General features: G+C 40.1%; 1 protein-coding gene across 1 annotated transcript in view; it reads right to left on the bottom strand.

The window, feature by feature from the left end:
- LOC119734524 (von Willebrand factor A domain-containing protein 7-like) overlaps positions 1-14,463 on the bottom strand; it is a 36,004-nt gene extending 21,541 nt beyond the window's left edge. The window contains 5 exon segments of the mRNA XM_038208058.1: positions 14-105; positions 1,415-1,493; positions 5,255-5,473; positions 6,306-6,428; positions 14,086-14,463. Coding sequence (XP_038063986.1) covers positions 14-105; positions 1,415-1,493; positions 5,255-5,473; positions 6,306-6,428; positions 14,086-14,353 — 781 coding nt within the window. The 5' untranslated portion in view covers positions 14,354-14,463.

Genomic DNA, 14,463 nt, shown 5'->3' with positions numbered 1-14,463 from the left:
TCATATACAATACCTGGTTTGACCTTGTCTTGCCCACTTCTGTAGCCGCTGGTCAGATAGTACACGTACGGACGAAGATTGTCGGAGCAATCTTGTAGCCCAGGGCTGTGAAGAATTACAAATAAGTCCGGAATTGAGAGAAAAAAAGAGGGTTTTTTTCAATTAAGGTCAATGCAAGCCACTGCTTTTCTGAGGAAATTGAGAAAACTAAAAGATTCTGTTGGAATCGAAAAGATAGACCCTCCAGTCAGTAAGCATGCAGTTTACATCGGCTGTTTATCTGAACTGTTATGAACACTATCTCACTGATCGCAAATATAAAACAAAATGCAATTTTACATTTCTTAAAGGCCCTCCTTTTCACAAAGTTTTCAGGCGTTCGCCAAACTTGTATATTCCAGGTCACTGTATTCAGTGAATACTTTAAAGTACAGGGTTAGGTGTTTTTTTTAAGGAACCCAAACCCCCAAAATTATATTTCATATTTTAAAAAAAATGTGTAGCACCAAATAATAATGACCGAAAAGCCAATTTTATAAAATACTTTTAGATGACAAAAATTACTGAAATTGCTCAATCAGTTTAAAGATTATCCCCGTTTAAACGCAATGAAACTAAAACGTATTTCGTCCAAAATGTGATTTCAAGAATCGTCGTCACAATTGTCTTCAAACATCACCTGTGATAAAACCCCAGTTTAAAGGTTAGAAATAATCAACAAAGTCCTTTTGAAAGCCCGTCTTTTCCAAAAAAGTGGATTTTATAAATCAAATCATTTGCCTAACCAGGGTTGTCATAAAGATATTGTGTACTACAGTTGTTGACAGCTGTTGTTGAAACAAGTATTCTGTGTCATTTTCTTTGTTGTTCAAAGTAGTAAGAATACACAATAAATTGCTTTTTATTGAACGAAACAGGTTTAGGGTCATTGCGTTTAAATGGTGATTGAGCAATTTCAGTAATTTTTCATCTAAAAGTAGCTTATGAAATTGGCTTTCCAGTCATTATTTTTTTAATATGAAATATAACTTTTGGGGTTTGGGTTCCACTTTAGTTTGACTCACCCTGTAGATTTTTTGTTTGTCATGAACTAAATCAATCAATGTGACCAGTAGAGCAACATCTGGTGAAATGTTCGAGGTACATATGTAATTAGATCACACAAGTTCTGGCACAAGTAAATCGCACATCAAATCACAAGTCAAGGAGTTGACAAATTACAAAGACATGCCTAATTCATCACAGTTCGTTTTAGCGTTTTGATTAGGAAGATCGACTTATGAATGAGTTGACTGTCTTGATGACACGTCTTGCGATATATTGTGATGGACTTGTGATTACTTGTGATCCATCGCAAGTATTGCGACTGTACGACACTGCATTTCCACGAATTCTTTCTTTTCCGATGACTTACAGCGAGTTGGATCCGGGGCAGTTTTGGCACATGTCTACACTTCCCGGGCTCTGACGCCAGCTCAGCGGAGCAATTATACCTGGTAAAGAACACAGAAGTTTGAAAGGGTTTGAAAAGAAATGATACTTAAAAGCGTTCCTACTTCAAAACGTTGTCTGTATTCAAAATGTAGTTCATTTCATTTAATTTGTTTATGTCGCCATTCGCCAAGAGAAATTAAAGCTAAATGTGACCCACGAAGTATTGAACGCAATTTGTGCATCTGAATTACTTCGTCAGCGATGTGTGCTCGCACACTTCAGTTACCGCGGTTTTCACGAAGTAACACTTCCTGGTGTCGATGACTTATTATTGTAGATCAAACGATTGCCATAAAAGGCTCGGCGTATGTAATGAAACTTTACACCTCCAAGAACTCCTTGTGACAAAAACACTTTTCAATAATCGTCTCATTCTACATGTTAAAAACCTCATTATTCATAAGTTTCATAAAGAATAATGTGTTTGCAGCATAATAATATAATGTGTTTGGATAATGCTGGCCAGTCATCGCAGGCGTATCCTTGGGAAATCAACAAAAAATACTGATGTTTGCATTTTTTTTCCAAACTAAAACAAATTCAATGTAGCGCCAAGCCAAATTGCTATTTTAGCAATAGTTCGGCAGTTACAATACAATACAATACAATTATCCCATTGCAGGAAATTCCATGGCCTTTTTACACGTTATTTGGTTTAAAACACATAAAAAGCACGAATGTAAAAACTACATAAATACAAAAATTAAAAAACAAAACAAAATTAACTTATAACATCTGTCCGTAGGCAAGTAAGATATGTCAATTTACTGTGTACCTGTACTGTGAGATTAGAACAAGGTTTGCATGGTGGAAAGATACTAAGACAAGTTAAGTCCGCGGTAGCACCACGTGAACAAATCTCCCCCGTGAGCACGTGTGGCTCCGAAAAAGAACCGGAGGGACCCAACGCCCCGAACAGCATGCTCCGCCCGTCTTCAGGAAAATGTTCATTCTCCCGCCGACAGGCAGAGCACACCGCTCGAAACGCTGAGCCCCGCCCCCCAGAACCACACACACTCACAAAAGAGACCCATCCACACGGTGCCACCGCAAACCCATCCCGTCCCAGTCCCTGTACTAAGTTTAACAATGTTTTGTTGGATGATGTTTTGTGCGTATTCTAACCAAGGAGTTCATATTGTATAATCTGCACAATGACACCTGATAAAGGTCGGGCAATTTGCGATATTAATTAGTTACATTTTTATTGATATTTATCAAAACATCTGATTTGGGCTACGCATTGTCCAAAGCTTATGCTCCAATTTTATGTTTTTGTACATATTCTATTAAGGAGGCCATAACTACTATTAGATTTGCATGATATACCTTCTCTTCTACATGGTTGGGCAATTTGTGATATCGATTATTCAGGTTTTAATTGATATTTACCAATACATAGGATTATTACCAATACATGCTTAGTCCAAAGCTTACAAATATAATGCTTCAAATGTGCATTTTCTAAGCAAGTTCTTTGATTATACCATTCTAAATTTTATATTAACGACAAGTACTGATCATTGCTGACAAATTGTAAATAAGCAGCAATACCAAGATGACATGAGTGATTGTGAAATACAGGATCACAAATAATACCTGTACTAGGTAATCACGCTAAGACCTCTCAAGTGATTCATGGAAACCCCCTCGATACAACTCAAGTATTTGGTAGATATCGTATTCAAGGTCAGTGCACTACCAAATAGCTAGGCCACCGATAACTTTGACCGTAGATAACACATTCTTCTGTTACTAAATGCTTCCGTCCAGGTATTCTGTGACTAGCATTCTACCTTATATCAGATGATAATTTTTAGTGACAATTTCCCCTTATGTCGCAACTTTTTGAAGTCTTAAGAGTGTTCTCTGTGTCTTCATGATTGGGCACCAAAATAGTTACATCGCAACTATCATTTTGCCGATCACAACTAGAAAATCGCTGCACAAGGAAAACTAACTTCATTTACTTAAAGGCCTTAGTTTGCAAACCCCCTTGCTGCCATTTTCAAGTTTTCACACCGAAAAACAAATTTTGTTTCAATTGATATTTTTCTAGCAATGCGAAAGTTTTAGAATGGAGTTTAAAAAAAACAGACAAAAGGAACCACTTTCCATTTAAATAAAACATAAATACTGAAATTCATTACGATAAAATAGTCGAATAAAGAGCATGGGTAGAAAACCGAATCTGATTCTATAAACTGATATCAAACGGTCAGGGGTTCCACATCCGAGAACTCGGGCTTGACACAAAAAGTGCATACATTGGGTACTGCTAACTTACTTAACTGACGTTTAGTGGAGCAATGTTTATTGCTGTTTTGTTTGTTTGTTTGTTTGTTGTTGTTTTTGGCTCTTTTCTTGCAATAGGTCTAATCCTTTTCATTCACTTTTGTACTGTATATTGAAGTATATTGAAGTATAAATGGTCACCAAATGGAAATCGTAGAAACTATCACTGGTGGACTGTTCCGAATGTTCGGTAGCATCTTTAAAAACATCTGACTATTATCTCGACCATCTCATGTTGTTTGGTTGGGAACTGCCTCACAATCACATCAATAATAGGCCATCAGCCTGGAGGATTGGTCAGTATCAAATCAGGGCATAAATGATTATAGTGCGCATGCGCAAGGTATACCGCCCCTAGAGTGGTAACAGGCATTTTGATGGACATTTTGGGAAAAAAGGTGATAACACCCAAAAAGCTGCCACCGCTGCAATGCCATCACATAATTTATTTTCCAACTCTGGAGGTGTATACCTTGCCAAAAATCGCTTTGACGATTATTCCCCTCATTTGATACCAATGGCCAAAATTGTGGACCGCAACTGATGGCCTATAATCATATCTTTGAAATAGGGCAATCTCTTCAAAAATGTTTTGTCTGTACTGTTTACTTAGAATGTTAACACAGTGGGAATATGTAAATCTTTAATGTATGGGTGCGGTAATTGCATCAAGGCATACTCCAGTATTGCTCGGCATTTCTACATACTGATCTACTTTGTAGCCACCCTCATTATGCATACAATCGAACAAATTTATTTCATTCTTTTTTCGAGGATGGAATGACGCCATTCAGACAGACATCAAACAAAACACACCTGCTGGCAGGGTGCTTATATTCAAGTGCATGCCGAGTGGGTGGTCATCGATAAAAGTATCTCCAAGTGCGCTATTGACCTTTTTTCCCACATTCATTTTGTTAGTTGAATTCCAGTAGAATGCGCACGAATGCTTGATATATCGATCACTAGATCATGTGATCACTTCAGCACCAGCGATTGGTCCACGATGAAGGATTACGTCATCATGACTTCTCAGAGCTCTGGCAGAATCTTTGACAGATACTTAGCGCTTCGTAGAACCAGATTTGCATTTTCTTTTAATGAGTTCATAAAAATGAGACACAAAAGAAAACAAGCCCAAAAGCGTATCCCGAAAAATCCAGACACCTTACACCAGTGTATACACACACAATTTATACTGGGTACTAAGACAGAGTTTGGGAGAGTTCAGCAATTCTTATCAAAGAAGAAACAATAAAGCAAAACAAAATCAGCCGAGTCCGCTTCCGAATTTTATACCAAGTTTTTATCCGAAATAAGCCTCGCAATACCCAATGTCTTTGCCCAGCAAGCAGGAAAACATGTAGGCATAGGTGAATCCCACCATGGCGTTATAGGCCAGGACACCTCCACGATGATCGCACCGAACTTTAGCACCTAAAGAAACAAACACTGACCAACTCACCCAGTTCACTGGAGGTTATGACTGTATTTTGGTCCACGCCAATGAGGGAGTTGAGCCATCGGTTCAGCTCGATCCAGTTGGTGTTGGAGTAGAAGCTGTGTGCCAAATGCAGGAACTGGCCGCAGTACTGGCGCGCCACGTCGTAGTCAGGCGCGTTCTCGTCTCCCGCCAAAAGGAGAGTCAGCAGAGTGTCCCGGATGCCCACCATCTTGCGGTTGGCTTGAAGCGAAATTTCAAAAAAAGAAAGAAAAGCCTTTTAACTTTGTTTACAAACATTGAGCTTCATTTTGTAGGGTCCCCAAAGTTTTCGTACCAACAAACGTGGAGTACTTACAATCTGAGTGAAGATATGTATTTTTTAATCTTTAATCGGGAACTTTTTATACAAAAATATTCAAATGCGCCACATGGGGAAACCTCCGCCCAACTTTGTGTCCAAATTCCGAAAGCGACTTAATTCTTTTTTACTTTCGACTAAACTTTGTGCAACTGAAATTGTTCATAAGGCTTGCATAGTACGAATATTTAACTGAATGAATTTGTATCACAAATTGAATTTGAATTTGCATTTGTTCACATCTGGCTTGGTGCTATATCAACGCAGAGAAATATCAGTGTCAACGGAGTGTGTATAAAAAAACGAGATATTAAGCACAAGAATTGACACTACTGTTATCATGCTTGTTTGACTTTAAAGCTTTTGACAGGGGTAATTTGTTTTAGGTCATCAAGATATCATTGTTACGAGAAAAGGGTTTTGCGGAAAGCACGAAAAGGCTGAGAAATCTGACCATCCTGCATGATTAGAATTTTGGAAATAGTGAACATCCGGAAACTTCAGAGAAATGTGCTCACAAAATCCTCTTTCATCTATTTTGACATCAAAAGCGCAATTCTCATTTTTGTCTTATTAAAGTTTGGTTTTTCAGCTAAGAACAGACAAGATATGACTGTCAAGGCTTGGGTTGGTGGGTGCAGTGGGATCAAGAAGCGTGCATTTCACGAGATACCAAGTATTTTTTAGAGTTGGCGTGATCATTTTGATACCAACCTTTGTTGATCTGGTTGCCGTTGAAGTGCCAGACTGCCTTGTGCGAGTAATCGCTAGAGATCTGAACGTTGGCATCCAGGATGGCTTTGATGGCTTTCTCGAATTTGGTGGAATAGACGCAATCTAACCCAAATAAAACAACAAAACTGTATTAAAATAAACCATATAGTTGCGATGAAACCATTCTTTTTGAGGACTTTACCCCATACCGACATATCAGTTCATTTCACTTACGAGACGCATCACACCCTTAACCATAATTAACACGTAGATAATAAGTATGGCACTGCAGAAGGAGGAAGACAGAGGAAAATCTGGCCCGACAACATAAAGGAGTGGACAGTCCTGGGCATACCGACTCTACTTCAGCAGGCCGAAAGATATAGAAAAAAATCAGCAAGGAGACGGCTGTCTGCAACAGCATCCAGAACGTCCCCAATGGATTCGGGACGAGTGGGTGAGTGAATAGTGAGTGAGTGTACAAGCATTACCTTCACTGTGTGGACTTCCGAACAAAAGATGTCCACATAAACCAGTTTTCAGATACGTTGTGTGGAATTGCCCACGTCCACACAGGGTTTCCCCCTCTCTGGAAAACAGGTTTAGAGGCATTTATCCATCGCAAAATGAAGACAAACACTCAAGGGAATCATAATACAAAAATTGGGTTGAAAGAGATTTCACGAGTAAAATGAGTTTTTTTTCACAGGTTTTTTTCTTAACTACACGAAAACAAAGGACTGCCCACACTAGGTATGTAACATAAACAGGTGTGATCGGTTTTTGGGCAACATCATTTCCGCATATTTAGGTCTATTCCGTTGACTGCATTCTGTTTTTCCCATTAACACTTTACATTCCATGTAAGGATAATTTAATTTCGTTGAGAACGCCGTTGGGCTCCATGCTTAATTCCAATTTCGATTTTAAACCTAAAGATTTCATATTTGTTCCAGTGCAATTCGCGAATATACAGCATTCTGATTTGCCCTAGTTTCGGGGATTCGTCTCGTGTAAAGATTGGCGTTGAATTGAAAAACCAAACCCGGTTTGTTTTATCATTCATTAAAACCTTCAGTCAGTCAATTTCGTTAGCGGCAAGCTGAAGCATCACGGTCAGATGTGTAGCTAATCCCTTCGATTTTTTTTTTAAATGTCCACTCTTGCTTTCTTGTATTCATTAAAAAAGTACTCTAACAGTATGCATATTCCTTCGTTGCGCCTCTAAATATATGTGCATGACTATGGAAAGCAGGCGGAACCTTGTAGACCTTATGCAAATCTTCTGAAGGAATGCAGGATCACCCCTGATGTTATTGCACACCTCCTCGATCGCTTGGTGCAACACAGGATCGAGGTGTGCAATGGCATCAGGGGTGATCCTGCATTCTTTCAGAAGCTTTCGGCCGCAGCACGCGTCCCCTTTCTCCCCCTTTCGCGACGCCCATGCATAATATACCTCTGAAATGCTCCCAGAGCGGTAACCGTTATAGAAAATGATAACTTTCTGAAACAACCTCTAAACCCATTGCCAATGCTTTATTCGTGTCTTGAATAGACCCGAGACGTAATGACGTAATGGCTTTGTTTACATATGCGCTTTGCTATGGGAGCGAAGTCGGGACGCCAGATAAAGTGGGGACCGTCTGCTACATATAGGAAAGCGCACGTGTAAACAAAGCGTGACGTCATTACGTCTCAGGCCCATTGGGTATCTCGTTTTTAGGTTGTTGAAAGGCTAAGCCAACAAAATATAAAACTTGTTGCACAATGTGACACTCAACCTAGGAGGCAATTTAAAAAAGGTCAACCTCCCTATAAGGTATAACTTTCCCTGCACTTCGACATGATAAAATCGTGTTGGCCAAGTCTGAGTGAACACAATAGTGTTTATTTGAGCACCTTATTAAACTGCTCTTGCCCGTAGCTGTTTCACGTATAGCACAAAGTGCTGTTACCGAGAATGTACTGCCATAGTTGTACAAAGGTAATAACAGCGTCTTTCAAGATTATTTCGCAAACCTACACATCAAAACAGTGTGTTTTCTTATAGTACAGGTTATCTACAAGCGCACGAAACGGAGAACAAACACACAGCCTGGTTACTGACCGGGAGCAATGTTAAGTACACTAGGTGGTCTTTTTCATCACAAAGCACTGTTGCCAAGGAAGTAAGGCAGCATTTTTCACTCTGTGAATGGTAACCAACAACACCATTAAAAAAACAATTAACCACGGTGGCAAAGTTAAGTTCAAAGATCAGATTTTTTTCTACAAAGGCCCGCAGGTAGTTGGAGAGAGTGCTAGGGTTTACGCGCGGTGGTTACTTTCCTCACCTGGTCCACATGTGGATTGGGTTTTCAGTCCCTGCCTGATTCCGTGGCTTTCCCCAAGGATATTCTTCAAGGGTTCTCCTCCCACCTCTTAAACTGTAGTTTCTTATCACTGTCTTCTCTCTACATGTTTCTTCAGGCTTTTAAGCTACAGTGCCTAGGATAGTTTTGAGGAATCGTTGGTTTCCTTACACATGCTGCTTTATGCACTCTGAAATGTCCGGGTCAGATTCTGCATGGTCCTATTTGAACTGATACTTTTCAGGATCGAAATAACACTATTCCTGGTCAAAATGATACTTTTCTGGATATTTTCCCATGTCATTTTGACCTGAAAACCTTGGCAAAGTGTCGTTTTGGCCCACAACTTGTGTCGTTTTGACTCAGGAAAGTTTCTGGTCATTTAGGACCCGCATTCCGAATCAACAATGACCCGGGAGTTTGCTACGCTAGAAATCAGCTGCGAGTCACAACTGAAAATACGCCAATCGGCAGCTTTGGTTGATAAGTCTTTCATCGGAGAAAAAACTCTGGTGTTAGGTGTTGACAGACCTACTATATACCAGCACCTATAACCGCAAAATGAGAAATGTCGGTGGCCCAGAAATCTGACAGACAAGACAAATGCATGTCCCTCCCTCACTTATCGATTTGTCATAGAGGTGTGTGTACTTTAAAAAAAAAACCAAGCATTTACACAATATGACGAGGTTGATACAGTTAATATGCACAGGTTATCTGCTAATCCTGAACCAGGATATGATAGTGAAAGACTGCAGGATAGTGTCACAAACTCAAATATCATAGTCAAGGACATAATGATAAAAGACAGACATGCTAGACAGACATACATTGATCGACTTGTAAAGCTTGGTTGAGAGTCTGAATGGTTATTAAGGAGAGGTTAGTTCCCCAAAGTGTAGTAGACAAACACAGGGTGTGCTTTTCTATGAAAATGATGGTTTGATTATGCGTAAGTGGGAAAGAAAGACTGGTAGGAGCAGGAGTCATTGTGGACACTGATGGAAAATGATATTGTGTATCAGATAGTGCTCCTTCAAAAGTGTAGAGGCTAGGGGTACTCAAGTTAGCACAAGTCACACTATGCTAGCAGGACACTTGGGTGTAATCCAAAACTAAAGACAGGGTGTGATGCTCTCTGGTCAAAATTATACTTGATACACGGCAAAAACTGCAGTGTTAAATTTACACCATTGGTATCTATATAGGACCATCTGGTGTTAAATTTTACTGGTGTTGTCCTATATAGATACCGAATGGTGTTAAATTAACACTACAGTTTTTGCAGTGTATCGTAGGTCCTTTCCCAAGGTCAGAGGGAAAAATAAATACTTGCTGCGTATTTGTGACTGTACGCCACAGGCCTCAGGTTATCGCCCTTGCCAAAATCAGAGCAGTGCACGTGGGTAATGCATCGATTGACGTATTCACCAGAGTAGGATTGCAAAAAGAAATTGTGCATGATGAGGAGGCAAATTTCATGTCCAATATTGTCATCGCTGTGTAAGACTCTCAGATTCATACAGCAAATCATCACCTCACCCTATCACCCACAAACAGTCAAATGGATTGACAGAGGCTTTTCATGGAACACTGAAAAACATGATAAAAACACTAGAATAAGGAAACAAACAACTGAAGAAGTATCATAGGATGAGTGTATATTCCCATTCCTCGACATAAAGCAAATCCCCACCCGGTAACTTCATTTTAGGAAAGGATTACATTTCGAAACAACCCCTAAACCCACTGTCGACGCGTTAAGAGTTTATTCGTGTCTTGAGTCATTGCGTTATTGAGTGTATTGAGTCGAATTTCTCGTTTTTAGGTTGTTGAAAGGCTAATCATAAAGAACAGAAAAGTTGTTCCATTATGTGACGCTCAACCTAGGAGGCAAAACAATAAATGCCACCGTGGCTCGAAGGTATACAACCTAATCGAATGGATTTTCAAATCATAAAAATAATGTTGGCCAAATCTGAGTGAACACAATATAGTGATTATTTGACCACCTTAAACGTGCTCATAACAATTGAACAACATTTGTAAGGCGCTTATGCCAAAGGATCCAAAACGCTGTAAACAAATCAACAGAATTGGGAACAAAATTAATAAAATCAAAACAACTAGGTTTTTAAGACTCCCTTAAACTGTTCAAGAGATGATGCATTCTGGATGGTGATGGGAAGAGTTCGGTGTTCGGGGGCCAGCAACTGCGAAAGCACGTCCCCTGCATTCCTGCACGTAGCTGTTTCAAAGCACAGCGTGAATGTACTGCACAAAAGTAACTAAGAACATCTTTTCAAGTTAATCTCGTGTGATCTACAAACGTTTGACACAGAACGCCAACAAAAAATATACCTTTGGGTTCCCGGGAACAATGTTGAATGTCAAAGGTGTATTTTTTTTATCACAAAGCACTAATGACAAGGATAAAAGGCAACATTAATAAGTCTTGTCATCTTGAAAAATGGTAACCAACAACACAACTAAACATGTCAAACGAATTGAAATTAACGATGGGTGGCATTTGTCAGTGTTGAAAAGTTCAGATTTTTTTTTTTACTGCTAAAAGTAAAAAGCATGACCCTTTTCAACTAACTTTTGAAAATTATAACACAAAAAGTGTCTTCTCGTTTGTTACAGTTCGTTTCTGACCCACAAGAGCAGGACACGGAACCAACAAACTATCTCTGGGCTCCCTGGAACTGGTTTGGCTTTTACTTTTATCACAACAGTGTTTCGCAATGAAAATGCTAACCAACAAACAACAAAAAAAAAACAACCAACGAAGGTGGCAAGCCCAGTTTACAATGGTTTTGTTCTTTCTGCTAAGCCCCCAGGTAGCACTCTTACATGTCCGGTTCAGAGGGGACCCGGAATTACACTTTTCTGGATCGTTTTGCGGGTCATTTTGACATTGAAACCTTTATTGGCAAAAGTGTCATTTAGGCCCAGAAAAGCGTCATTTGGCCCAGAAAAGTATCGGGTCAAAAATGACCCGGATTTCGGGTCGAATTTGACCCGGGAACAGCTGACAATCTGTGCAACTGAACATTGGCAGCTTTGGTAGGTAGGCTAACTGTCTTTGCTATGAGTGAAAAACGTCTTTTAGGCCTACTATATATACTGGCACCTATAATAAACCGCAAAATGCGAAATGTCAGTTGCACAGAAAGCGGGCAGACAAGACAAAGTGCATCTCTCTTCTGGCCCAAATTCGGCAAAATTTGATGGCCTAAATGAGAGCGTCCGCTAATTACTCAGAAAACTCACCCCTATCCAACAAGAAAAAATACATGTACCTACAATACCTTGCGAGTAGAAATAAAAGCAATGAACTAAGGTTCATTACAAATTAGTACGTCTGCTCTGATGAATAATTAAACATTTAAAAAAAAAATGAAAGTGAGGCATTCGGTGAACACGTGAATCTTCCTAGTGAATAAGGTCTATAGATCCCTTGCTTCTGACGTCACATCTGAGGGTTCGCTTTATTCTTATGTGATACGGATAGGTGGATACTTTGCAAATTTAGTGAGGAACTGCGCGCCCTCGGTGACGTGAGGAAAAACATGCAAGAGGCGAAGAGTATAATCCAAAACGTGATATATCCATCATGGAACAAAAGTGAAAGATTTCCACAAGCCAAGGATAAAACTTTAAAGGCCACAAACAGCACAACAGCTATGTCTAAGCTTCACTTTTCACTTTAAGTTATTACCTTATTCAGTTGTGTTTACGTACATAAAAGCGGTCTTGGGCAGCTTTGACTTTGGGCAACCAGGAGAGTGTGGGATTCTAAGGGGCCATTCAGAATTTTCAATGTTTTAAAATTTCGACTTTTTTTCCAAATTATTTTGACCCACCCACCCACCCCTAATTTCGATTAATAAAAAACTGAACATGTACATGTACATGCACTTGCATGTACATGAACTTGAACACCATGTACATGTGTGTCTAGTTCAGTGACGGCGTGAAGTTGTCGGCCTTCCTCTTTTATGTGATAAAATTATGTGATACCTCACCAACAAGTATCTTTTAACGAAATTCAATCAGAATATTTATCTTCTTTTTTTTTTTTAAATGTTTAGTTGTTGTGTTACTTGTTGGTGTCCCTGCCACACTGTACGATGGTGTAGCCGTGCGTTATGCACGTGGATTGATTACTTTAGTTTTGACGGGGACTTTACTGAATAGAGTCTGGTGACTGTACATAGACATTTCTTTGAATAAAAGTCGAATCGTTCATTCATGTGCACTTGTTATGCAAAGCAGGGGCAGTGGTTCAACGATATCTATGTCGACTTGCAAAAAGTGTGCAAGAACGCGACTTGAATGCTTTTATGTGTTCACAATACAAATGTACAACGACGCTGTTTAGATATTTCACTGTGTGACACAGTGAGAAACTTTGGAATCATAATGGCGTCAGCGATACTTGCTGGGGAGCTCTTGCGTACGACTTTCTGTACTTTGGTACTGTTGTTTCCAGGACAATTGTGTGTACGGTAACCCGACGTACCCAGATTTTTAAAGACGAAATTGCCGACCTCAAACTTGTTAGTGCCATATTTGGCAACTATATGTGCGTTATTAGTTTAATTAAACAAATGAACAGGTTAATTAAACATAGTACCATTGAAGGTACCTGAAAGTAAACATAACAGCATAGAAGACCGACAGACGGCGACAGCCCCCCCCCCCCCCCATGAAACCTTGTCGCCCCCAGTCGCCTCCCCCACTGAGATTTTGAGTTTCTAAAAAAATTATCATTGATCTACATGACGCCCCCCCCCCCCATACATGTTCCAGCCCCCCCCCCCCCCAGCGCCCCCCCCCCCCCCGAAAAATTCCTGGCTACGCCACTGACAGTACATACAGGGGACGAAGTTGAAAAAGAAACACGCATCGCGATATTGGAACGTTTGCGCGTAGTTCAGGCAAGTCAAAAGATCTATCTTTCTTTGTTTTTTATCTTTTTTCCATGGAAAGTGAATTTCGATTTTCAATTATTTAGCTTGACCCACCCACCCACAATTTGGAAAAAAGATCGAAATTTTAAAACATTGAAAATTCTGAATGGCCCCTAAATGGTAACAAAATGGCGTACACCGCGTTTTGGAAATAACTTCTTCAGGTATATCTATTGAAGTTATGTATCTTTTAATTTTCGTTATAGATACACAATGTAAAGGGCATCTGAGATGTCTGCGGAAACACTCATATACATTTAAAGTGCCGATTTTCAGTCAGTGTGCAAGCGACAAGTTTGGTTCTCTGGTTCTTCTCTGAGTTTGCAAAACAAATATTCTCATTTTAAGAGTAAATTCTCCCAAGTTGTGTACGGTACTGTCCACCACGCAATGTCGAATTACATTTTATCACCGATGAGAACTGGCTTAAGACCGTGTCTGCCTTACCTCCATAATGCTTCTGAAACAGTCGCGACGGAGTCAGAGGATCAAGATCTATGAGGTCGCCTGCGCTGTACCGATCCGGGTTGGTATCTTCGAAGTACCTGGCCACAGTGCGCACGATGCCTTGCACCGTGATCTCGGTCAGGGTGTAGTCGGTCACGGGCAGCGAAACGCCGGCGTTGTTCGGCAGGAACGCCCCGGTCCGGCGCGCCAGGAAAATGGCCACAAGGACCCATAAGATTCGGGTCGGCATCGCGGTGTGCTGTCTCATTGTTTGCGGTGTGGGTAGCAGTCACTTTGTGTGAGCCGAACCCAGTTGCGAAAGAGTTTTTTCCTCAAAGAGCTGAACTTCGATATTTAGAATAGAGATACTTGAGATTT

This window comes from Patiria miniata, unplaced genomic scaffold (assembly GCF_015706575.1).
Source record: "Patiria miniata isolate m_02_andy unplaced genomic scaffold, ASM1570657v1 HiC_scaffold_27, whole genome shotgun sequence".
Taxonomy (NCBI): domain Eukaryota; kingdom Metazoa; phylum Echinodermata; class Asteroidea; order Valvatida; family Asterinidae; genus Patiria; species Patiria miniata.
The sequence above is the reverse complement of the archived record's forward strand: the minus strand, read 5'-3'. Positions and strand labels throughout refer to the sequence as shown.